This window comes from Trachurus trachurus, assembly GCF_905171665.1.
Source record: "Trachurus trachurus genome assembly, chromosome: 17".
Taxonomy (NCBI): Eukaryota; Metazoa; Chordata; class Actinopteri; order Carangiformes; family Carangidae; genus Trachurus; species Trachurus trachurus.
Genome location: NC_139900.1, coordinates 1,405,485 through 1,432,502, shown reverse-complemented (window position 1 = coordinate 1,432,502; position 27,018 = coordinate 1,405,485). Strand labels below are relative to the sequence as shown.

At 43.5% G+C, this 27,018-nt stretch overlaps 2 protein-coding genes across 2 annotated transcripts in view; both read left to right on the top strand.

Moving 5' to 3' along the window:
* Positions 1 to 27,018, top strand: part of LOC311000809 (dual specificity protein phosphatase 18) — a 255,469-nt gene that overhangs the window by 167,744 nt on the left and 60,707 nt on the right. The gene's annotated exons all lie outside the window — the stretch shown is intronic.
* LOC311000008 (carbohydrate sulfotransferase 5-like) lies at positions 24,699 to 25,853 on the top strand (the record flags this gene model as incomplete). Its single annotated transcript, XM_083990647.1, has 1 exon — positions 24,699 to 25,853. The coding sequence occupies one exon, from the start codon at positions 24,699 to 24,701 to the stop codon at positions 25,851 to 25,853; it is 1,155 nt and encodes a 384-aa protein (XP_083846773.1).

Sequence of the window (27,018 nt, the reverse complement as noted above, 5' to 3'; positions counted from 1 at the left end):
TACAGCTGAGTGTCGTCAGCATAAAAGTGAAAAGACACATAATATTTTTGTATTATGTGCCCCAGGGGAAGCATGTATAATGAAAATAGGATTGGTCCTAAAACAGACCCCTGAGGCACGCCGTACTTCAGAGAGGAGGAGGAGGACTTGAAGTTATTTGCTGTGACAGAGAACGTACGATTTAAAAAGTATGAATAAAACCACTTCAAAGCTGTACCTGAAACACCCATCCAGTGCCTCAAACGATTTAAAAGAATCATATGGTCAATTGTGTCGAACGCCGCACTGAGATCCAGAAGTACCAAGACTGAGCACAACCCACTGTCGGCTGCCAGTAAGAGGTCGTTGGTCACTTTTAGTAGAGCCGTTTCTGTGCTGTGGTACTTCCGGAATCCAGACTGAAATTTATCAAAGATAAAATTTTCCTCTAGGGCTGCTAAAAGCTGTAAAGACACAATTTTTTCTAAAATTTTTGACATAAAAGGCAGTTTGGAGATTGGCCTGTAGTTGTGATGCAAGGAAGGGTCTAGCCTTGGTTTTTTCAGGAGGGGGGTTATGCATGCAGTTTTAAAATAGTCCGGGACACAACCAGTAGTCAGCGAGCTGTTAAAAATAGAGAGCAAGCTGGGCCCAACAGAATCAAATACCTGAGTTAAAAACCTTGATGGAATCACATCAGTAGGGCAGGTTGACACTCTAGTGTGTGAAACAACATCTAAAAGTTCAGGTAGCGTTATTGGGTAAAACTGGTTTAAAATGTCCTTTGGGGGATAAAAGGCATCACTAAAAGTATCAGTAAAAGCATCAGTAAAAGAGGCACTGGGTGTAATCGAGGCTCTGATAGACTCCACCTTATCGTTAAAATAAGATAAAAAACGATTACAGTCGGCATCTGATTCAATGGGGACAGAGGGGGGCGGAGTATTGACCAGGGAATCAACAGTCTTAAATAAAATCCTGGGGTTATTTTGATTAATGAGAATCAGATTCGAGAAATATTGTCTTCTTGCCTCTTTTATCATACAGTTAAAAGTAGATAAAAGGCTCTTCATAATATTAAAATGAATCTGGAGACCTGATTTTTTCCACAAACGCTCTGCTTTTCTACAATCTCTTTTAAAACTGCGGATACTTTCATTTAACCAAGGTTGCCTCTTATGTGAGGACTTGGTTATAAGCTTCTGGGGGGCAATAGCATAGAATATACGGAAAACCTTCTCTTCAAAGGTCCAGTTTTATGGAGGGATGAAGAAGGCCACGAAAAACTTTGAATGGAGGTTAAGTCACAATACATTGACATGTTTATTTGATATAATAATGTCTTGTAATTATTTATGTAGCCTACCAGTAATGTTTTGTTACAGTTATGGTACCACCTTGTATTGTGCCTTTTCTATTAAACCAGTGGAGCATCACAGCTGTCTTCAGAGCCACTGAAGAAACTGGGCTCAAGCAGCGAGGCACTTTGCCATGTACTTGAGGTGAGATTTACTGCAATATTTCATCATATGTGACCCGATCCATCAAAATGAGTCACAGTGACCCCAAATTTCAAAGTTGAGATTTTGGTATCAATGGAAAGATTAGAAAATAAGCTTTAAAATGATACCCTAGTCAGAGTCATACATTTTATGGTTTTTGAGATGTGGCCATTTGAATTACGATCTCCTACTCTTTATTCCGTTCTAAAACCTGAGAAAATAGCAGTTAAAGTTTGTGCCAGTGACTCTGGCATCTGTTCCTGTACCACGTGATTACACACACCCCATACGGCCTCTTGTTGTCATAGAGACGCCATTCAATGACCCTCGGAAAGCAGAGAATCTCACAATTCAGATGCTTTTTACAACTCGTCTCTGTCATAAACGGTTCAGAAGTTGTCATGTTTTGTCGATGTTTTGTAAAACATGTGCAAGCGTGTACGTTCGGTTTAGCATCGATGCTACGTTCTGTTAGCATCGATGCTACGCTCTGTTAGCGTTGATGCTACTCGGTTTAGCATCTGTTTCTGTACCCGTCCCTTCTCGTCATAGAGGCAACATTCAATGACCGTCGGAAAGCGGAGAATCCTGCGATTCAGATGCAGTTTACAGCTCGTCTCTATCATAAACGGTTCAGGAGATATTTCATGTTTTGCACCGAAGCAACTCTCATTTTCAGAGGGTTTAAGTTGCAAGTCAACTTTAATCATCATGTTCGTGCCTTTTCTCAATTATCTGGACTGTGAAACTTTGGGAGATTGTTTTTGAATGACATTGCTTTGAAATTAGGGTAAAAATTTTTTTTTGATTTTCTATGGGTTTTCCACGTTATCAGCTGATTATCTAAAAATAGAACGTTGCAACTTCTGACTCATTTTGATGGAACGGGTCACATATATGTTCCAGTTTTCCAGGTATAGATTTTATTTTAGATTTAGTTACTTTGAGATAAACTTGTATCATTTCACAAGGTCCAAAAGGGAAGTGTTCTCCATAGTGTAGTACTAACTTTGTTGGAACTAGCTGTGGTGCATTCAGCATTTGCAGTGGGCTGAGGGGTCACTGTGTTTTAAAGTACAATATGATTTCTCTGATGTCCTAGTCCAGGTCAAACTCTATGTTACTTTTTGTTTTTCTAATCTTCTACATTGATTTGTGTCATCTAGACTTCTGAGGATCCTGATTCATGCAGCAGCGACCCCTGTCTGGTCCGGTTTTGCTCGTTTCTGAGGACAACTGAACGATCACCATTGGAAACACACCAGTGATCACCATCACCATGGACAGACTTAATGAAGGACTAAAGCCAGGGACACACCGAGCCGACCGTCGGGCGTCGGGCCTCGTCGGACGGCGTCGGCAGCTCGTCTGTTTGGTGTGTTCCTCTCCGTCGGGTCTTGTCGGGTCTCGTCGGGGCCGATTGAACATGCTCAGTCGGGACTCGTCGGCCGTCGGGAGAGTAGACTCGTCGGGTACTCTGATTGGCTGTGTGCTAGCTATGGCGATTCTGATTGGCGGTGCCCTAAGCGAATCAGCGCGGTGTGTGGGAGGGACGGAAGTGACCACAGTAAACAAACGGTGTCCTAGCCTGTCCTACAGTAAAAATGGTTTACAAAATAAAAAGAGGAGTAAAGCAATATATTAAGCAGCAATATATATATAGTATTTAAACATCAAAGATGTTCAATCAAACCCACATAGTTTGAAACAACGTTCAAAACACACACAGCTCACAACTAAGCATATAAAGCCCGCTAGCTTAATGCTAACGTGTAATGTAAAACACCATAGACGGGCTAACAGAAATTAGCATCGGCTATCGCCAATTCGCGGCAACCGAGCCACAGCAGTAAGCTGCTAAAACTGTTTTAATTTCGGCTTTAGCCTGTTAAAACGTGGCTGGTTCAATTGTTTTGGGGAGATTAATGTTGGTCTCATTGATGAAATTAACTGTGGCAGTGGCATTAGTTTGTTTGAATGAACAGTGAGCAGAGCTGCCCCTGGTCTGTATGGGTCTGTATTTCTATGGGGGAGTCCTCGCCACTCAGTCGCTCTGGTCGGCAGTCGGGGCGGTCACAGTGTGTTTCACTGTTTCCTTTCTCCCGACGAGAGGCGACAGACTCGTCGGCCAAAGCCGTCGGCGTCGGGAAGCGTCGGGAAGCGTTGTGGCGGTGTGTTCCTGGCTTAAAGGTAAAGGTAAAGGTACTTTATTTGTCACATATACAGCTAGTACAGTGAAATTCTTTCTCTGCATTGAACCCATCCCTGAGGAGCAGTGGGCAGCCGCGGTGCAGCGTTATGAGCCAGGGCCTTGGGTCAGGGGCGCCGACTGGAGGGTTAACCTAGCCGACATGTTTTTATTCTACCTCATGGCTTATTACTATGCCCTGCACATGAACTACCCAAAGTGTATTTCTACACTACTGTCAGGCTGCAGACAGAGGTACTTCAAGATTCAATTCATGAGCAGGATTTGACCCCCCACCCCCCACTACAAAAAAGTGGTTGGTGAGTGGAAGTCATTCATTGAGTGACAGAGTGAGTCCTTTTGTCACTGCCCGACTGTGCCTGATGGAAGACTTTTCAAAGGAAGTTTAAGTTCATCACAGTTACTCACCTTTGTTGGTGAGATTGAACATTTATGGGATAATATTATGCTGCTACATGATGTTTATTTGCTATTGTATGCTGCTAAAATAACTGATGTGTTATTTTTCTGATAGTGAGGTTCAAATCAAAACCTGCTTTTGTATGTTAGATTATGATAGATCTAAAATGTGGAAGTCCTCCTGTTTGGGATGGTGAATTGAGCAATTGTACTGCAAAGTTAATAAAAAAAAATTAAATGAGAAAGTTTTGGTATCTTGATTTAAGACAACATCACTTATATTTGTTATGCTGTTATAAGAAATTATGTCTCATTTTAACTACTTTTATGCTCATTATCAATCCCAGATTAAGGTGTCATTTCTTAGTGAAGAGACTTAAATTATAATTTTGAGTAATTTTATCTTACATTAGTGTTTTTTTCATTGCTTGTTTTAGAAGAATTTTGATTAATTTAAGATTTTCTGTCTAGTTTAAAGTCTCATTTTAATCTTTCTGAGCTAAGACATTTGGGCTTATTTTAAGAATTCTTGTCAAGCAAAAAAAAAGCTTACCCCATTGGCAGATTTTTTTTGCTTGATACAAGATAATTTGATTGAATATAAGAATATTTTACTTCTTTCTAGAAGGGCTGTTTTTAAACCATGTGATGATGCTGGCTGAAAATTAGCCTGAATTTCTAAGAGAGGTTGTTTTTTCTGAAAAGGGGGTGTTGGGGTAAAGTGAGACAAATGCTGCGGGGTAAAGTGAGACCATGGATGTATTATAATAAATCCAAGAGTGAGACACTGTGAGCACACCACACACAAAGATTTACACTAGAATCTCGTCCCCCAAGCCAGAAATCTCGCGTGATCAAACATGATCTGTAGCCACACTGCTTTGTTATGCTATGTGCTCTCAGTCAGCTCGCTTCTTTATTGGTTAATTAACTCTTTAGTCACATTGCACCTTGTCGGTTCCCCCCACATACAAGAGGACTTTTGATTGAAATGGTCACGATTGTCAGGGCCTACAATCTGACCCCCAGACTATCTGACTGGTTCTATCTGTCATTTGAATGTTAATTAAAACATTTTGTGTTTTATTTGATTTTGTTCTTGAGTCACTTTGTGTTGAGAAAACAAAAGTGCTTAATTGACCAATCCCCATGATTCTGCTACTAGTCCGTCATTAGTTTTGGGAAGTGTGGTTGTCAAGCTGTCAGGACTCTAGCTGTTACAACATGTGTTGTTATGGTAGTTTCAGAGTGGAAAAAGTAAGTGGATCAGTTTACCCCATTGATTTCTCTAGTCTGTCTCAGTTTACCCCTGAACTGGGGTAAAGTGAGACACAAGACCACTTTTTAAAAAAAAAAAACAATCATATTTTCACTGCCCTTCGTTCTAAATACATTCTGATCATTTCCGTCTCTAACCTGGCCATTTGTGGCCACCCTGTTTTCTTTTTGTTGATCATTTCCATCTGTGTTAAAGCAAATGGAACGAAACTCCCCAAGGGTCTGGACATTTGTCTGAATTTAAATTTTCCATCATCAGAACTTCAAATATATCAATAATATTCTGTTAAGATACAATCCTCCCGTTTAACTCTATCGTGGCCATTTGTGGCCAGTTGAAACCCATTAAAACCACATGTTTTCATCCCTTGTTATTTCCAGTATAGAATTATCCAAATTAAGTAAGTAAGTAAAATGGGTATTGTTCCAAACTAGAGACTTGAAATTTGCCTGGACCGCTGCCGGGACCACCGCTGGGAGCGCCGCAAGATGAGGGTCTCGTGGAGATGATGAACCTCTTCAGGGGCTTCCTGGCGGCGCAGCAGAGAAGAGACGATATTCTCCAGGACGAGCTACGGGGCCTGCGTGTTTCCCTGGAGGCCTCGGCGTCCCAGCAGCCCAGCATGCAGCCGTCACCAGCCGTGCCGTCCATCACAGGCGGGAGTGTTCGGATGGAGCTCCCAACGCCAGCACCCCGTAGGGGCCCACCTGGAGGGGCCGGGCAGGGTGAGCCGTTGACGCCTTTACCAAGCCGACTGCATAGTTCCCCTGGTGGTCAACCAGCGGTGCAGAGGAAAGAGCCTAAAATGCCAGTGTATCAACAAGGAGAGGACATTGGAAATTATCTCCTTCGCTTTGAACGCATGGCTAAGACTTGGCAGTGGCCCCAGGAGGAGTGGCCCTGTCGGCTGATTCCCCTGCTGACTGGAAAAGCGCTGGAAGCCTACACCGCCATGGACGAAGATCGATCCAACTATTACGAGGACCTGAGGGAGGCGCTGTTGGCCAAGTTCGATATCTCGGCTGAGACTTACCGCCAACGGTTCCGGGCCCCTTCAACGCCAGCTGGTGAGACACCGACTGAGACGTACCATCGTCTTAAGGGCCTGTACCGTCGCTGGATGAGGCCGGAGCAGAGGAGTAAAGACCAGATCGGAGAGATGTTCGTCTTGGAGCAGCTGCTGCAGGTGTTTCCAGTGGACATCAAGACCTGGGTGAGAGAACATGAACCCCAGGACGGGCTGACAGCTGCAAAGTTAGCCACACAGTACCTGAATGCCAGAAGAGGGGCCCCATCACGACCAATGCGGGACCCCACCACCAGGGACTATCATCGCACCCGAGAGGCTCCTCCAAGGAACTTTGAAGGTAACCGGGGGGAGCAGGATAAGGGCCCCACAGCTCAGTCATGGACTAAGACTCTGGTATGTTATCACTGTCAGCAGCAGGGTCACAAGGCCTCGGTTTGCCCCCTAAAGAGACCAAAAATTACTGGGTTGTGTTATGTGCCTAGGGGGGAGGAACAAAGTGACAGTCAAGACGGTGAGGGGAAATCCAGAACTGTGCCAGTTAAGGTTAATGGGAGAGCCTTGACTGCTTTGCTAGACTCTGGTAGCTCCATGTCGTTTATCAGGAAACAATGTGTGCCATGTGTTGTTGATTACAGCCAGCAAACTAGTGTCCTGTGTGTGCATGGTGACTGCAAGTCCGAGCCACAGGTGGAGCTCACTGTGGAGGTGGCCGGACAAAAATATCTGATGAAAGTGGGGGTGTTGGAAAAGTTACCTGTGGAGATGCTTTTGGGGTGGGATTTTCCTGTGTTGTATGACCTCCTCACTGATGGGAACAGCCCCTGCAATGCTGCTGGACTGGTGTTAGAGCCCAAAATGAGTGTCTCCTGTTTTGTCATGACACGGTCCCAGGCTAAAGCACAAGCTCAGCCCGGACTGCAGCCTCTGCCAGACTTGTGTGGTAGTCTGTGTGAGGCGGGGCCTGACAGGCCCAGGAAGCCACGCCGACAGCGGCGGTTGGAGAAGCATGCTGGTGCCCCTGATTCTGTTAAAACTCCAAACAATGATTTCCCTGTTCGATGGGAGATACCAGAAAATATCCAAATGTTACAGCAGACTGACCCTGTGTTAAAGTCCCTGCTTGACAAGGTTGCCGCCTCTACTGATCAAAGGGTTCAAACTGGGGGGTCAGTGTATGTTCTGCATAATGATGTTCTGTATCAGGGGAATGAGCCAGATAACCTGCGGCTAGTGGTGCCAGGCAGTTGTAGATCCCTGGTGTTACACCTGGCACACACCATTCCCTGGGCGGGACATTTGGGGCACTATAAGACGTATCTCAGAGTGGCATCACGGTTTTTTTGGCCCTCAATGTACTCTGACGTACAGGCATATTGCAGATCATGTCCGGAGTGTCAGAAAACCAGTGCTGTCCGTAAAACAGACAGAGCACCACTGCAGTCTATGCCTGTGATCACCACCCCATTCAGGCGAATTGCCATGGACATTGTGGGACCCTTAGAAAAAAGCTCAGCCGGATATCAGTATATCCTCGTTGTCTGTGATTATGCTACTCGGTTCCCAGAAGCTTTTCCTCTGCGGTCCATAACCACTCCAAAACTTATCAGTGCTCTTGTCCAGCTCTTCTCTCGAGTAGGTATCCCAGAGGAGATTTTGACGGACCAAGGGACCAACTTTACCTCTCGCCTGATGGGTCAGCTGCATCGAGAGTTGGGCATAACAGCGATCAAGACATCACCTTATCACCCGGAGACGGACGGGCTGGTGGAGAGGTTTAACCAGACCCTCAAAAGGATGCTGAGAAAGTTTGTCTCTGACACAGGAAAGGACTGGGATAAATGGTTACCTTTTCTCCTCTTTGCCTACAGAGAAGTACCACAGGCCTCTACTGGATTTTCTCCTTTCGAGCTCCTGTATGGGTGGCCTGTCCAGGGGCCCCTTGACCTGCTGAGGAAGAACTGGGAGGAAAAAGAGCCAGCCCGGAGGGAGCAGGGCCAAGGGGTGGTGCAATATGTCCTCCAGATGAGGGACCGGTTGGAGCAGTACCGGGAGGAGGCCAGAGTGAACCTCTTGGAGGCACAGAGCTCACAGAAAAGGTGGTATGACCAACGGGCCCGCCAACGTGAGTTCAAACCAGGCCAGAAGGTCCTGTTGCTCCTGCCCACATCAACCAGCAAACTGCTGGCGAAGTGGCAGGGCCCCTTTGAGGTCACTAGGCGGATGGGGCCCACAACCTATGAAGTCCTGCACCCTGAGAAGGGAAAACCAAAGCAGACCTACCACGTGAACCTCTTGAAAGCCTGGGAGGAGCAGAGAAGCCTCCCATCCATGACCTCTCTGTTGGCGCGTCAGGTGCAGGAGGAGGATGACACGGAAGGTGTGGTGGAAGCCTGGAAGCAACCGGCCAGAGTGGATCTCGCTCATCTGGATGACAAGAGGTCAGTTGAGCTCCAAGTTTTGTTTGACTCTTTTCCACTGCTGTTCACACAGAAACCAGGCTGTACAGGAGTGTTACAGCATGTCATCCGAGTGAAACCAGACAACAGACCAATACGGCAGGCGTGCTACCGGGTCCCAGAGCGCTTGGTGCAGCCTCTGAAAGAGGAGGTGCGGCAGATGATGGAGCTGGGAGTCATCGAACCCTCTGCAAGTGAGTGGAGCAGTCCCATAGTCATCGTGCCCAAAAAGGATGGGTCTCTTCGTGTGTGCATTGACTTTAGAAAACTTAATGCTATCTCTTTTTTTGATGCCTATCCAATGCCACGAATTGAAGACCTGTTAGAGAGGATTGGTAAGGCAGCGTATATAACAACCCTTGACCTCTGTAAGGGGTATTGGCAGGTCCCCCTAGAAGAGCAGTCTCGCCCCCTCACTGCTTTCAGGACCCCTTTTGGACTGTTCCAGTTCACCGTGATGCCTTTTGGGTTACACGGGGCACCAGCAACATTCCAAAGGCTGATGGACCAGGTCCTCCAGGGCTGTGAGGACTGTAGCGCTGCCTACTTGGACGATGTGGTGGTGTTCAGCCAGACGTGGGAAGAACATCTGGAACACGTCCGTCGAGTACTCGGAGCAATCAGTGCGGCTGGGCTCACCCTCAATGTGCAGAAGTGTGAGTGGGCGAAACAGGAAACTGCATACCTGGGGTACCAGCTGGGAAAAGGTGAGATCCGCCCTCAAGTTGATAAGATTGCAGCCATCTTAAGCAGCCCCCGACCTCGTACCAAGACTCAGGTCCGGTCCTTCCTCGGCTTGGTGGGCTGGTACAGGCGGTTCATTCCTCACTTTTCCACTCTGGCAGCCCCTTTAACTAACCTCACCTGCAAATTGGCCCGTAACCCTGTGCCCTGGAGTGAGGAGTGTGAGATGGCTTTCCAAGGCCTGAAGGAGAAGTTATGCTCTTCCCCTGTGTTACAGAGTCCTGACTTTGACCGCCGTTTCCTGGTGCAGGTGGATGCGTCAGGGGTGGGCCTAGGAGCAGTACTGGCTCAGGGAGAGCCGGGTGAAGAACGACCTGTACTGTACCTCAGCAGGAAGCTGCTACCCCGTGAAACCCGCTACTCCACCATTGAAAAGGAGTGCCTGGCAATCAAGTGGGCGTTGGATAGCCTAAGGTATTACCTGTTGGGACGTGAGTTTGACCTTCAGACCGATCACAGGGCCCTGACCTGGATCCAAACCATGAAGGACAGGAACGCCAGAGTCACCAGGTGGTATCTGGAGCTGCAGCCATTCAAGTTCTGTGTTCGGCATAAGGCAGGCAAGGAGAATGTTGCAGCGGACTATTTGTCACGGCTGCCAAACATTGCCGCTGCAGGAGAGGAGGGCGGTAATGTGACGAAGCCCTCTTCATCACTGTAAAGCACCTTCAGTCTTCAGTCTACATGGTACATTTTACACATTTTCCCCTCTGTTGGGTGAGTGCACGCACCCCTTTGGTTTCATACTCATCATCATCATATCTCCAACCGAAGTAGAACAAGAAAACCACACACTACTCATCATATTTGTTTGTTTTCAGTTCTCTTTATTTTGTCATAGTTACCTGGGTGCTGCTGTCGTGCTGCTGCTCCCGTGCCGGCCATGGAGGAATGAACCAGAGCAGCAGAAGCAGCTTGCTTTTATGGTATGGTCGGCTGCGGACCATACCATCTCCCCACTGAGTGGAGGGGGAGAGTTTTTCTTTATGTATTAAATGCTCAAATAGAGCCTGTTTATTGATTGTGATGGTTTGTATGATGTTGAATATTGTTAATAAGGTCAGTTCAGTGCCGGTGTGTGGAGTATAGTTACCGGACTTATTGTTTCATGGGTTAATTGGTGTTGATTGTTCTTGGGGCGGGGTTTGGGGTATATAAGGCCCAGGCCGAGCAGAAGCTCGGGGGGAGAGAGTGAGGCTTGCTTTGTTGCCCTGTTGTTTGTTGCACTGTAAAATAAACTGCACAGCTCAGCTTAATTTGTGACTCCAGCCATCTTTTTTTGTTGCTCCTGAATTTTTGAGTTCCCACGTTTTTTGACAATGGTTTTTAATGTTTTTTTTCAGATTTTTCCAGTAACCCTTTTTTGGCCAAATTAATGTAATATTTTTATTTCACCACTAGGGGTCGCTAGTGACATATGTCCTACAAAGGAGCAAATGAATGACACAAATTTGACATGTATGTGATCCTGAGGATGTCTAATGATGATATTTGTTGTTGCCTAAAAAAAAATGTGTGTGTGTGTTTGTATGTGTGTGTGTTTTTTTAGATATCAAATCACACATAAGAATTGTTGCAGTTCAGTTGCAGTGAATTCCGTCTCCCAGTAATTCCTTGTTTTTTCCAGTATAGAATCATGCAAACTAGGTAAAATGGGTGTCATTCTAAACTAGAGACTTGAAATTTATGGGTTTTAATGTTTTTTGTCAGATTTTGCCTATGGCCCATTTTGGGGAACGCTCACAATTTCATGTAATATTCTAGTTTGCCACTAGGGGTCAAAACATGCATATGTGCTACAAAAGAGCCAATAAATTACACAATTGTGACAAATGAGTGATTTTGAAGATGTCTGATGATGATAGTCATTGCAACCTTTAAAAAAAAATGTGTGTACGTGCATGTGTTTTTGTGTGTGTGTGTATGCGTGTGTGTTTTTTGAGCACAAATTAGTGGTTTTGCAGTGAATTGAGTCTCCCCAATAATCCCTTGTTATTCCCAGTATAAAATTATACAAAGTAGGCAAAATGGGTTTCATTCTAAACTAGAGACTTGAAATTTATGGTTTTTAATGTTTTTTGTCAGATTATGCCAGTGGCCAATTTCCGGCCATGGGAGCAATGTCATGTAATATTCTAGTCTCCCCATAGGGATCATAGGTGGAATACACACTACAAAGGAGCAAATGAATGACACAATTTTGACATATGAGTGATCTTGAGGATGCCTGAGGATGATATGGGATATTGTATTAAAAAAAAATGTGTGCGTGTGTGCGTGTGTGCGTGTGTGCGTGTGTGTGTGTGTTTCTGTAGAGCATTTTTTCAATGTAATTTATAGGGGCTAAGTGTGATTTTTGATGTAATTTGCTTACCTACAAAAAACTAAACATACAGAATAATAAATGTTACTGTGATTCTGATATATATCCAAGACTCTACTACCACAAATACAAGAAAGCCCATTGGCATTTAGAATACAGACTACAGTGTGTTATTTGTATACCAAAAAATGCATTGTGTGAGCAAATTGGCATTTGAAGGGTTAAAAAATTAAAAAATTAATGGTAATTTAATACGTATGGCAAGAACAGATATTAATTAAAAACTTTATGCAGTTAAAGTCGAAAAAAATTAAAATAATAAAAAATGACAGCCTTTTCCGTAGGTGGCCATTTTTGGCCACGAACAGGCTAAACGGGAGTTTTTATGTAATTTGCTTACCGACAAAAAACTAAAAATGCAGAATTTTCACTGTTATTGTGATTCTGTTATATATCCAAGACTCTACTACCACAAATACAAGAAAGCCCATTGGCACTAAGAATACAGACTACAGTGTGTTAATTTGTTTTACCAAAAGTGCATCATGTAAGCAAACTGGCAATTAAGGGGTTAAAACATTAAAACGTAATGATTATTTTATATGAATGGCAAGAACGGAAGTTAATTAAAAACATTATGCAGTGAAAGTTTGAAAAAAAATTAAAATTCCCAAAGATTACAGCCTTTTCCGTAGGTGGCCATTTTTGGCCACGAACAGGCTAAACGGGAGTTTTTATATAATTTGCCTCCCTGCCCAAAAATAAAATTGTGTCATCAACAATGTTGTGGTGAATCATTTACATACCCCAGACTGTACGACTCCAAATATAAGAAAACCCAGTGGCACTGAGAATATATATAGTTTTCATTTTCTGTTTGTTTACAAACAAGGGCATCGTGCAAACAAACTGGCAAATGAGGGGTTAAAAAAATAAAAAGTAATGATTATTTTATATGAATGGCAAGAACGGAAGTTAATTAAAAACATTATGCAGTGAAAGTTTGAAAAAAAAATTAAAATTCCCAAAAATTACAGCCTTTTCCGTAGGTGGCCATTTTTGGCCACGAACAAGCTAAACGGGAGTAAAAACGATCAAGACCAGAGGGCTAGGAAACATCCTGAATTAATAGTAAATGTGTAAATGTTATTGATAAATCATTTTAGCTCGCTTAGAGGGGAGCAAATGTAAAAAATGTCTCACTTTACCCCACTCTCCCCTACCTTTTCTGACAGACAGAGAGGAACCTCCCGTCCAGATGGCCCTTGACCTTTTAACTTTTAGGCTGGTACGAACCCAATGCTGTTCTGTTTCTCATGTCTCTTTCCCATTAGAGAAGACAACAGGATCATTCAGTCATATTGAACCATGCACATCCCCTTAGGGTCAGATGACTTCTAAGCTAATTATGGAACCCATGAAGTAGAGCATCTTGTACCGACACTCCATCAGTTCCAAACAAGGCACACATACATACAAAGAATACACGATGATGATAACAAGATATTAAAGTTAGAAAGTTAAAGGTTGAATATGTAGAATATTTATTAAAAGCTATATTTTTTTCAAAAATAATACATCCATGGGGCCTTTAGAGGGGTACAGAATGAAAGTATTGCTTTTTCACAAAAACATTTTTTTAGTCTGAATTATTATTTGTAATTTTTCTGACGGGCTCGACAATGACTTTCTGTCAACGTTGTGTTTACATTCGTACCTGTAGCCGACATGTGGCTCAGTTCTCCGCTGTTTTCCTGCCTCCTCCCGGTCGGATGCGTTTGTTTCCAACCAAGTCTTTTTAATAATCAATCGGTGGATCAATGGATTATCATATACTTGTTAGGATGGGTGTATTTGTGTAGTCTTATCTGTCATAAACACGTTACTTGAGGAGAGCAGTGACAGCGGAGGCTCTGAGCAGCAGCGGTGTGGAAGGCAGAGAGCCTCCACTGTCCCTGTAACACGCTACAAGTCATTTATTCTGCTGTTAATGACGGTAAAAATGAAACATAAGGTAAATATCCTGCTTAGTCCTCCTCCTCTGCTGTCCTCTGATCAGAGCGGAGTCCCTAGCAACGGCCCGTTTTACCTAGCAACGGTCTGGCAATCGACTGCTGGAATTCTTTTTCTGTTGTTGTTCTGGTAATTCTACATAGTCAACCTTTAAGGAGTATAATATACTACAGTAGAATCTCAGAATGGCAGCATGTAACCGTTAAATATGATGGCATTTACAGCTGTAAGTCAGCCCGATCTTGAGCTTGAACTGGCCGCCATAGCTGGCAAAGACGTGTGGGTGTCTAAGTTCAGAAGCTTGAGCGCTGATCTTGAAGATGTTGCTCGTCAGAAGGCCGGTCTTGCTCAGATGCACAAATGGAGCGACACTGAAAGCCTCCTCAAACCAGACAAACTTGTGTTCAACGTATGGAATGCCACATACCCGACACTTACGTGAACATGAAGAAGTATGCGTTTGGAGTCCTGCCAGTCTTTAGATCCACATACCTGTCCGAGCAGGTTTTTTCCATAATGAACTTTATAAAAAGCAAACATTGTTCACGGCTCACGGATGACAGCCTGCAATCCTGCATGAAGCTACAAGTGACATCTTACAACCCAGATATTGATATGCTGTCCAGTGAAGTGCAGGGGCAGAAGTCTCACTAACCAGGTGAGAAAAAATAATTTAATGAGCTATTTTGAAAATATATATTTCTATATCAGACCCTTAAAGCAGAAGTAAGTGATATATTTGTGTTAATATAAGTCTTAAATAGTCGTATCTTCCGACAGCAATCACTTCTATAGAGTGTTTGGTCTGAAACACGGGTCTGTCAGTCACTCTGCTCTGCTCTGAGCCCAGGAGAAAACATTTATCGTATCCTACAGTTTTTATCCAATGAGGAGAGAGAACGGCATAAAGGGGCAGTCCTCTATGTGTGTGCAGCCAAGGGATGCGCCTGAATGTGGCGACGTAGGGACGAGGACTGTTATGGTGCGTTCAAGGCAACCCGTAACTGGTGTTTTTACGACCTGTGAAGTCGTACCAGTTCGATCTGGTACGAGTTCACGGGTCAGAAGTTACGAGTGGCCGTTATAGTGACTTTCACAGGTAAAACAGGTCGGAGAAACACGAGTGGGTTGCCTGGAACGCTACAAAGTCGTAAGTTGTGACTTGAAGCTGTAATTTACGGTTTCAAAAGCCTGCTTGGAACGCAGCATTAGCCAAAACCACCGGATCGCTTACTTCTGCTTTAACTGATGCTGCACATCACCTGAGGAAAGTATGATGGCACATGACTAAAACTGGCATTTTTTGTTTGCCCTGAAATGTTCAGATTTTACAATGTTGGTGCAAGCAGAATTCTTTAAGTTAAAAACAGACTCAAACAGACATGCATTGGATATTTTAGTTGAAAAAAGGTAATTAATTAATTATTATTATTATAAGAATTTGACGTTTGGTGGTGTTAAAAATGAAAAAAAAAGAAAAGAATAAAAGACAGACATTTTCTTTATTTATTTCATAAAGGTAACGCACTCTCATAAAGCATAAGTTTAAAGAAACTATGTAATATCTTCAATTTAGTGGTGAAATAGGTTTTGTGGCTCCGAGTGGGTTTTAATTTGGTGGGAACGGGCCCAAATGGCTCTTCTAGTGTTAAAGGTTGCAGACCCCTGGGTTAGGGTTAGGGTTATTAACCCTTTCACACATCATTTATGATAATGTGTTTCGGCTAGTGGGAGCGCCGATCAGCATTAGCCGAGCCATTGTTTCGGTCTAGATTAAAGAAGATAAAGCCAGTTAATTCATTGGTCATTCTATTAATACAACGAAACATAATTGTGTGTTTTATCCTCAGCTTTGATAAGGTTAGAACTTATATCTGACTGAAAAGGAACGGTTAAAAATGGTGATTTGATGTTAAAGCAGAAGTCAGTGGTCCGGTCGTTTTGGCTAATGCTGCGTTCCAGGCAGGCTTTTGAAATCGTAAATTACAGCTTCAAGTCACAACTTACGACTTTGTAGCGTTCCAGGCAACCCACTTGTGTTTCTCCGACCTGTTTTACCGGTGAAAGTCACTATAACGGCCACTCGTAACTTCTGACCGGTGAACTCGTACCAGATCGAACTGGTACCACTTCACGGTCGGAAAAATACGAGTTTCCTTGAACGCACCATAACAGTCCTCGTCCCTACGTCGCCACATTCACGGCGTTCCTTGGCTGCACACACAGCCCTGCATGCCGTTCTCTCTCCTCATTGGATAAAACCTGTAGGATACGATAAATGTTTTCTCCTGGGCTCAGAGCAGAGCAGAGGGACTGAGAGACCCGTGTTTCAGTCCAAACACTCTATGTAAGTGATTGCTGTCGGAAGATATAACTATTTAAGACTTAGATTAACACAAATATATCACTTACTTCTGCTTTAAATAGGATCTTATAGACCGAATCTCCTTGTTGTTTACATTCTACTTCCTGGTAGAAAACCAGCTGTAATGTGAATGAGATCAATAGTAACGAACGAGAGTTTAGCTATATATCATATTTTTCACGCCCTATCACCGTTTAGACAAATCTGAACTGATTGAAGAAACATTACTATTTCTGTGTGTGTGTTTTGTGTTGCTATGTGTTGTATTTATTCAGTTTTGGGGGAATCACAGTGTCTAGAAAGCATCAGTGGCTCAGTGACAGGGACAGCTAACGGTAGCTAAGCTAACAGCAGTAGCTAAGCTAACAGCAGGACGTCAGCTGTTAAAACCCTCCCGTTGTGGGACACGACATGAAACTACTCCAGTTAGCTCAGTCATGTTGGAACTCAGATATCCGCTGGAGAAAATATTTTTTCATGGAGCGTTTATTGAGTCACTGAGTTATTAAAGTTAAACAGGTAGCCTAGCTAACCGTTAGCCCAGCTAATCTATGATAACCATGACTAACTTAATTACAAAAATGTGCACACATAAATAGTAATGTTTGTCCAATCATTGGTTTTATAAACTTTACAAACATCAGATTAGTCTAAACGGTGATATAGTGACATGAAAAAGTAGATAGCGAAACTCTCGTCCGTCACTATTGTTCTCATGCTGGTTTTCTACCCGGAAGTAGTTGTAAACAACAAGGCGATTCGTCCTATATACAGCGCTCTATCAGAGGTTGTTGTCTTTAGGTTAAAATGGGTTAAAGGTGTTCAGAAATGGCTGTTTGTCCTGTTTGTCGCGCCTCCCTCCATGATAGCGATTGATGTAATAGTATGTTATATCAATCACTCTGGTTTCCACATTTGCTGCAGTTTACCCGAGCAAGGAAAACTAATTTGGTTGTGCAGCTCTTACATGGAGAGGTATGCTGTTCAACAGCTTAGGGGCCGCTACTAAGAAGGCTCTGTCTCTATTCGGTACTGCCAGGAGCAGCTGGTTTGACGACCCAAATTCACTAGGGCGTGCGGCTGTACAAGCTCTGATAACTAAGGTGGTACCAAGTGGAGCAGTTGCACACTGAGAGCAGAGGGAAGAGGTGGAGAGGACTGCAGGCATCCCAACAGACAGAGAGCAAGGTAAGTTTCCTCCTAAAGTTTGCTCTACAACATCACATTAATCACGTCCAGGCGGTGGTAATGTGAAGCAAGGACAAGGCAGTGGAAAAAAAAGCAGCTATCTTTCATATAGGCCTATTAGAAAAAAAAAAATATTTTAACAAAACGTGAACGGAACAGATGTAACAAAACGACACAATGTGAATAGATTTTTGTGCTTTTGTGCTCCCGTCTTCACTGAATATCTTTGTACATCTGAGGATATCACAGTTTGTTGAAATGTAAAAAATGTCACTGTTACATTTTTGCTATTTCTAGCCTTTTATAGTCAAATCTACAGTGGTCCTGACTGATGCATGGCTGAGATAAGAAAAATAGCCTTGACATTCTGTATACATATATTTTGGGTGTAAAAACTATAAAGGGGTTAACAATTTGTGTCACAGTTTTTTCAATTTTGTTAAGAATACATTGCTGTTTTTTTCCCCTACTTTAACACCCTGCAAGTACATCAGCACAAGGTAAATGATGATAATGTTATCCTATATATTTTTACATTTCATTTAACGTTAAGCTGGTAATGCTTCTCTGTAATATGAAGTGACCTTTGTTATTCTGCGATCAGTCGTCGAGGTGGAACATGACCTTCTCCATGCTGATGGCTCTGCTGGTTCAACAGGTTTACACATCCAGACATCTACAGTATAGGCATCTATAGGGGTCACCTGGGGCAGAAAATGTAAATGCCTTTTTCCCCCAACTTAACGAGGTGCACGTGAGTTTGGAGCTGACGAGAGAATAAAGAGTGAGACAACGCGGCCCTGAGGAGGAACTGTGAAGGACTCAGCTGTAATGGAAAATGACCTAAACCGAGTCCAGTAGAGCTGTAACTGTGTAGTGGAAAGGCGTTCAAAATAATGGTAACTATCCTGGAAATCCTGCTTTACATTGTTTTAACATAGGTAAAAGGAAAAAAAAAAGATTTTCTGGGATAAAGGGGCAGATTACATAAGATTATTCTTGTTTCTGCTCCCTTTTGTTGAGATTTGGGAGGTTTTTGTTTTTATTGTAGCTTATTAAAATGCAAGATGATTTTTCTGACTGATTTATTGCCCGATGCCGTGTATCCATGTAAATATTTTGGGTGTCTTTTCACCGTAGGCCTAAGCAAAACATTTAGTAGCAGCAGTTTTACACTGCTTACTTACAGTTTTGATAAATGAGGCCCCAGGCCCTAAACCCAGAGCCCAGACGCTCACAGCTGCAGATTCTCGCTGTCCGTGGTGCTGAAGGTGACAGGTTAACTTGACAAACAAACTGCAACATAGTTCTGTTTGTTTATCATGTGTGTCAGTTTTGTTTGTGACTTGATAGTTGTTGAGATTAAGAACATCACTCCCTCATCAAACCGGTGATAGGCATGCTGAAAAGAAAAGAGAGAGAGAGACGCGCCTGGGTATCGCAGCTGTAAAAAAAAAAAGAAAAAAAAAAGATGACGTGTCGGACTAGCGATACCAAAAAGTGTCGTAATAGCGGGATGTTGTCTGACCCGACAACTGCCTCCCGGTTTTACTATTTAGAAATAGCTTATCTTCTCACAGATGGGCTCATTTGCTGTTGCAGGTCACACAGCAGACACATTAACAGAAACAAGAGATTTTTGCATATCCAGTTAAAAATTCCTTGCAGGGGCTTTAATTCAACACTTGGGTGTTGTAACTCCCGTTTTGCCCTATTTTAACACCCTGCAAATACATCAGCATAAGGTAAATGATGATAATGTTATCCTATATATTTTTACATTTCATTTAAAGTTAAGCTGGTAATGCTTCTGACCTTTGTTCCTCTGTGATCAGTCGTCACAGTAGAACATGACAAAAGAAAACAAGCTGGTCCTGAACATATCTAAAACCAAGTGCATGATTGTAGGCTCAAATCATAATATTGATAGAAATCCTGTATTAAATATTAAAATCAAAGATATCACTATAGACCAGGTACATGAGACCAAATTGCTGGAAGTGACAGTTGACAACAAATTATCATGGAAAAAACACATTAATAATATGATTGCAAAGATGGGTAGAGGTATATCAATTCTAAGAAGACATGCAACTTTTATAAATATAAACATCTTGAAAACAGCAATCCAATCGATAATATTATCACATCTCGACTATTGCCCAGCAGTTTGGTCAAATGCCACTGGAGACATGTTAAATAAACTACAATGTATACAGAATAGAGCTGCCCGCACAATACTGAAGTGTGACTACAGGACAAGGATAATTTCTATGCACAAGAAACTTAACTGGTTACTGGTCAAAGACAGACTATTGTACTCACTGTTTGTTGTTATTAGAAATATATCTGTCCTAAAAGCACCTGTTATCTTGTTTAAAAACCTGGCTTTTAGTGCAGAGAGTCATAAATATATCAGCAGACATGCAGCTGTAGGAAACTTTACATTACCTAAAGCAAGATCTAACGCCATCAAGCGTACGGTTTTGTATAGAGGTATGAAAGAATGGAATTCACTGCCGAAAAATATCAAACTCACCACGAACACAAAGAAATTCAAAATATTAATAAAACAGCATTTATCAAAGTAAGACAACATGGTATATTTATATATGGAGTGTATTTCGATGGATATAGGATATGTGTTATTATAATGTATATTCTATAGAATGAATGTATATACAAGTATGATGTGTGATGTGTAATGATGTATACATATATGATATGTAGAAATGTGGGTAATAGGATTAGTATGTGAACTATTAATATAACGAAGAATGAATGAAGCACAGTTAAGAAACGTAAACACTTATTCTGTTTTTGTTTTGTTAGGTTAAGCTTATCGCTCACTTGTTTTTTTGTTTAAAATTTTTATAATGTTTATGTTTTGTGTTTTCAATTGTATATTTGATACTGTTGGACCCCAGGAAGAAGCTGTGGCTTTGCTGCAGCTAATGGGGATCTTAATAAACAAATAAAAAATAAACAAATAAACCTTCTCCATGCTGATGGCTCTGCTGGTTCAACAGGTTTACACACCCAGACATCTATAGGCATCTATAGGGGTCACCTGGGGCAGAAAATGTAAATGCCCTTTTCCCCAACTCAGTCCTGACTATTGGGACTTGCATCTGTATGATGTTCTGGATTGCAGACTATAAATGCATCCGTCGCTGGCGTTCAGCACCGGAGAGAGCTCCCCTATGCTACACTGCCCTTTATTTCAGCACTGAGACAGCGGACAGTGCGCTTGGTAATACTTCAGCACCACTAAGACAAAATATCAGCAGTTCACCGAGTCTTCACCGATAAATCCATGGCACTGTCCATATAGTTACAATGCAGAAAGAGAACTTCTCCCGAAGTAGAAAAATCATTTTTTATTCAAAAGACAACGTTTCAAGCGACTGGCTCTTCATTGTATTTGACAGCAATAATATAATAACAATAACAATAATAATATTAATAATAATAATAATAATAATAATAATAAGTGTGCCCCCAGACCCCCCTGCAGTGGTTCAGTTTGCAAGTGTGTTTTTATTTCTCTGTGCGTCACAGAGGCATGCACATGGAGCCCTTCATGCTATTTAATACATTTTTTAATTACATTTTTGTTTGTTTTCGTTTCTTTTGGATTTTTGTGCGTATTATGGAGCTATTTTGGACCATGTTTGTAAGTCTTTTTTTCCTGGATTATATTTTCTAAAATTGCAACAAGCAGGGAGTGTGTGAATGAAAACTACCACGGTCTGCTTCCCGTTCACGCATCGCCTCCTTCGGATGCCGAGACATTGCGTTTATTAGTTTTAAAACATGACAAAATGCAAGAACAGGAGCCGGACCCTGTACGCGCATATGACTGTGGCGCCGTCTTTTAATGTTACAGAAAACCCTGCATTATGTTTTTGCTCCTCGTGTTCCAACAATTATTATATATCATTATATTTGTTTTCTGTTTAAAAGGTACAAACGTAAGCAAGTATTCACCCATCTTTTAACCGGGTAGTTACATCTCCAGTCTGATGTCGAGCGGACGAGCGCACAGCTGATGTGCTTCCATTCCAACAGACGCACGGATTCAGTGTGGACAGAGAGCTGGCTCGAAGCTGCGCTGCCGCTGTTTGTTGTCATTGAAAATAACGTGAATTTTGCATAATAATATTTCGGGTATCGGGCCGGGTCGGGCCTGGTTTTTTAATTAATTAATTTGGGCTCAGGTCGGGTCGGGTCGGGTCTGAAAGTCTCGGGCTCGGGCCGGGCACGGGCTTAATTTCCAGGTCAGTTCCCACCCTCTAGCGGGTGCTGTCTGAGCCCCGGTCCCGTCCCACAGCGCTCACCGGCGGTCAGTCTCACAGTGTCACCACGGGCAAAAAACAAACAAAAAAAAACAGGAAAAAGAAGCAGCAACAAGGTATTGAGACAGTTAACTGTTAATCAACTTCATAAGCTGTGTGTGTGTGTGTGTGTGTGTGTGTGTGTGTGTGTGTAAGCTACTATGGCGGAACGTGTCCGGGGGGTCGTGATGACCACTGGTCGACAGACAAAATCTTTGGTCGGGGGCAGCCCTAGTTTAGATATGGGCACACTATTTTCTCAGGTGGCTGAGACCCCCTTCTTAAAAAACAAAACAAAAAGAATATTAAAAGAATGATTGTTTTTTCTATCACATCACATCAATGTCATGTCATCATGAGGTGGCAGGAGTTAGTTTGATCAGTACTAATGCAGTTAGTCCAGTCAAAAAGAGTATTTTAAATCTCCAATTATCACAGAACTCAGCAGCACGAGTGCTGACGAGGACCAGAGGGGGGGAGCACATTACAGCGGTTTTAGAGTCGCTGCATTGGCCCCCCCCGTACGCTTCAGGATCTGTAATGTCTTAACGGCCTTGCGCCCTCTTATTTATCTGACCTGCTTTTACCATATCAACCCTCGTGGACCCTGAGGTCCTCCGGCACCGGCCTTTTATCCATACCAAAACCCAGAACCAAAACCCATGGTGAAGTGGCATTTAGCTACTATGGCCCCCACCTGTGGAACAGCCTGCCGGAGAGCCTCAGGACCGCAGAGACTGTTGATATTTTTAGGAAGGTTAAAGACACCTTTTTAGTCAGGCTTTTAACTAGTATTTTAAATTCTTCTTACGTTCTTATGTGGTTCTGGTTATTTTATATTTTTGCTTCTATCTTGTTTTTTAAGATGATATTAATCTTAAATAATTGTATTTGTTTACTTATCATTGGTATTATTATTATTATTATTTTTATTATCTTACATATTTTCGTCCTTTTAAGCTGTTCACTCTGTTTACTTATTTTTTCAGGGTTTTTTTTATCCTATCTTATGTTCTTAGTTTTTAGCTTTAACTCCAGTGTTTCCTCAGGGGGGTGTTCCACGCTGGGAGCTGTGTCTGGGCTGCTGCTGGGGGCGCTGTCCCTGGGTCCCTTCGGCTCCGCTGGCTGTGGTCTGTCGGGGTCGGGGGGTCGGGGGGTCGGGGCGCTGGTGCCCCCTGTGGCACGGCCTGCGACTCCTCCCAGTGTGGACGGCCCCAAAGATGGCGCTTCCTCAATCCTCAGTGTCCATGCCGGGGACGGCTCTCCACTCCGACACACCGCTGTCCCACGTGACGTTGTTTACACTGTTGCAGCTTGTCTGTGAAACGCGCTGCTCAGGGACTGGGCAGATCTGTCCCACTAGCTTTCTCCCCGACTCCGTTGTTGGAGATCTCCCACACAATAAAAGAAATACACTTTTTTTCTCCCCCCTGCTCCGGCTGAACCCGGCTTGAGCTCACAGGGGTGCAAGGCTGCTGCAGCCGCCGCTCGTGCTGACAGCTGACTGAGGGAGATGCTTTGGTCGGGTTTAGGCAATGAAGAAAGGAGTTGGTTAAGTTTAGTAAAAAGCCCAGGTAGAGGCTAGACAGGCTAGAAGCAGAATGAACGTTAATAATAATAATAATAAATTTTATTTATAAGCGCTTTTCCAAAAGCTCAAAGACACTTTACATACAATAAATGCAGTTAAGAACACAAGACATTCAATTAAAAGCAGCAGAGACAGTATAAAACATAGAGAACAATATAAAACACACACAGAAATTATGTATTAAAAGCTGATTTAAAAAGGTGTGTTTTTAACATGGTCTTGAAAGTTGGGAGGTGAGTGCAGGTGCGGATGGGTTTGGGGAGTGAGTTCCAGAGGGAGGGGGCAGTGATGGAGAAGGCTCTGTCCCCCCAGGTTCGGTGCTTGGTCCGTGTGGGTAGTGACAGGATGTTTCCTTCGGATGAGCGGAGGTCGCGGGAGGGGGTGTGGTGATGGAGCAGGTCTGTGAGGTAGGGGGGGGCCAGGTTATTAAGTGCTTTGTGTGTGAGGAGGATGATTTTGAACTGTATGCGGTGAGTGATGGGCAGCCAGTGCAGGTCACGGAGGACATTACTCCGTTACATTAATATGAAGTATTTGCTTGTTTTGCAGTTAATTTTGCACATGATCCGTTTGACCCCAAAAAGGAAAAAAGGATCATTGCGCACTGCACAGCCTCCGTTTCCTTTCTGATTAGGTCCGTCTGTCCGTTCGGAGTGGGGGGGTTCCCCCAATAGCCTTTTCGGAGTAGCGGGGTCTTTAGAAAAAATAGAAAACCCCGCTATTACGATGAATGGAAGTCTATTTTCGGAAAGGCGGGGTTTCGAAAAGGCGGGGTGTAACCTGTCATGCTATGTCTCCCTAGTGTCAATAGTGAGAGTGTGCATGTGTGTGCATGTGTGTGTGTGCGTGTGTAGTACGGAGGGAGGGGCTTTATTTGTAATTGTTTTTTCTATGTTTCTATTTTTTTTCTTTCTTTTTTCTCTGTGTGTAAAGCACTTTGTGTTACATGTCTATGTAGGAAAAGTGCTCTATAAATAAAGTTTGATTGATTGATTGATTGAATCAGAGTCAAGCCACCAAATGAACCACAGTTCATTCATAATACTGAACACAGAACTGTAGTTTCAAACTAATCATGTTTCTGGTCAGTCCACTAATTTGTCCATCCATGTTATTTGTGTATAGAACATATTATCTGTTGTATCAGTCTATCAAACCAACCATAAGAGCTGTTTAATATCTGTCTCTCGCTGTCTTTTCTGTTGCAGAGGTAACACAGCTCCACAGAAGACGTAAAAAAACGATCCACATCTCTCAGAGGCCACTGCCAGAGACCATTACCCATGATGCCCCGCTGCAGAGTGAGCCTCAGCACCATGCTTTTCCTGGTGATCCTGCTGGGTGCAGCAGTGGTGCTGTTCTGTGCCTGGTTTGTCCAGTTCAATCCCTGCAGCTCTGCCTCCTCCAATGACAAGGTTCACGTTCTGCTGCTGTCGTCCTGGCGATCAGGCTCGTCCTTCCTCGGCCAGGTGTTCAGTCAGCACCCGTCTGTCTTCTATCTTATGGAGCCCGCTCTGCATGTGTGGGTTAAGCTGGAGAAACCCAAGAAAGGGGAGCTGCGCATGGCCCTGAGGGATCTACTGCGGAGTTTGTTCCAGTGTGACTTCTCCGTGATGGATCCCTACCTTAACAGCAACCAGTCCATGTTTGTGTGGTCTCAAAGTCGAGCTCTGTGCTCGCCTCCAGCCTGTTCTTTCGCACCACGCGGCCACTTAAGCGACCCGGATAGCTGCGAACAGATGTGCCGGCCCCCCAACATGCAGCAGGTGGAGGAAGCCTGCCACACTTACAGTCATGTGGTGTATAAAGTAGTGCGTGTATTTGAGCTGGAATCCCTCTACCCACTTCTGCAGGATCCAAGCTTAGACTTCCGCATCATCCACCTGGTCCGAGACCCACGGGCTGTGTTGCGGTCTAGGGAGGTGGTGGGTCCCCACTTTAAGGTAGATAACGGTGCTGTCTTGGAGCAGAGAAACTTCCCACCTGATGAGGTGCCATATGAAGTCATGCAGGAAGTCTGCCGTAGCCATGTGCGCATCAATGACAGGGCCGTCCTGAAACCCCCTCCTTTTCTAAAAGGGCGATACAAAATGGTCCGTTATGAGGATGTGGCACGCAACCCACTGGAGAAAATATCTGAAATGTATGAATTTGCAGGTCTTGAGATGACCCCGCAGGTGGGGGAGTGGATCTACAGAGTTACCCATGGAACAGACAAAGATGCGACAGCAAAAGGCTATTTACGAAACACCACTCATGTGCCTGAGGCTTGGCGTACGATGCTGCCACACAGCAAAGTCAAACGCATCCAGGAGGTGTGTAAAGAGGCCATGTCATTGATCGGGTACAGGACAGTTAACAGTGAAGAAGAACAGAAAAAACTTGACATCGACCTGCTGGTGCCACGGAACCAAACAGAGCATCCAAGTGATAGTTAAAACATGAATGACAAAGGCATTATCACCAAGAGACGACATGGGACAGAGGGGCTGATGCAAGATATTAGACAGATGTGCAGCCAAACTGCAAAAGAGAACCAGATTCACTTAGGGCGTATTCACACCAGGCTCGTTTGGTCTGCTTGAAACAGACTTTTCCTCTGGTGCGGACTTTTTGGGGAGGTGTGAATACAAACCAGCGGACTCTGGTGCGGATCAAACCAGTGGACCGAGACCACCTCTGCAGCTGGGACTCGGTCCACTTGTTTGATCCGCACCAGAGTCCCAAACGAACCCTGGTGCAATTCGCGTAGGGGAGAGCGGGGTAAGTAGTGCCAATTTTTACTTAAACTGCCTTTAAAGCAAGGGGATTATAATAATGCCCCCAACTAATATATGTACATATAGTTTAGGATGTTGTGCATCCCTGGGAACAATCACTTTGAATCTTAAATCAACCGTTTCAGAAATATAGCTTTAGAAAAAAAAAAAAAATCTGGCACAACTTGCCCCCGGTGCGGGGTAAGTTGTGCCATTAGAGAGAATACACTGGGGTAAATTGTGCCATTGATAATTGAAGTAAAACAGATCATTTTAATCTCACAAATGTTAATGCTATATAAAAGCAAGACATTCAATACAAAATTAAAGCCAGAAGCGGCGATGATCGGGCCCTCGCTTGTCCCCATGCAGTCGCGGGGGCCTGAGGCACGCTGGGGGCTGTGGCGCAAAGAAACGCAATGTTTTGTTCATCCACCAGGTGGCGCTACGAGCACAACCAGACTGGGCAGGTGTGTTCAGGGGCGGTCCCTCATCACACATGCTAAGTTTCAAGCAAATCCGTGCCAACTGCCATGTTTCTCCTATACACAGACAGCACTGCCACTGGCACAACTTAACCCAGGCCCTTTGGCACAAATTACCCCAAGCCCAGCATTTTGAGAAGAAAGGATTCCCCAGCTGTTTTGAGCTGGCATCATGCTAACTGTATAGACTCATGGTGTAGCTTAATAAAGCACTAAAACATGTGTGAACTGTTTTCAAAGTTATCTATAATTGTTCAAACACGGCAATCAAAAAACCTTGATCATAGAAATTTTACTTTGGAGGGCAAAAACTTGTTTTTTGAACAAAAATGTGCTTTCCTCTCAAGCCACTCCTTAGA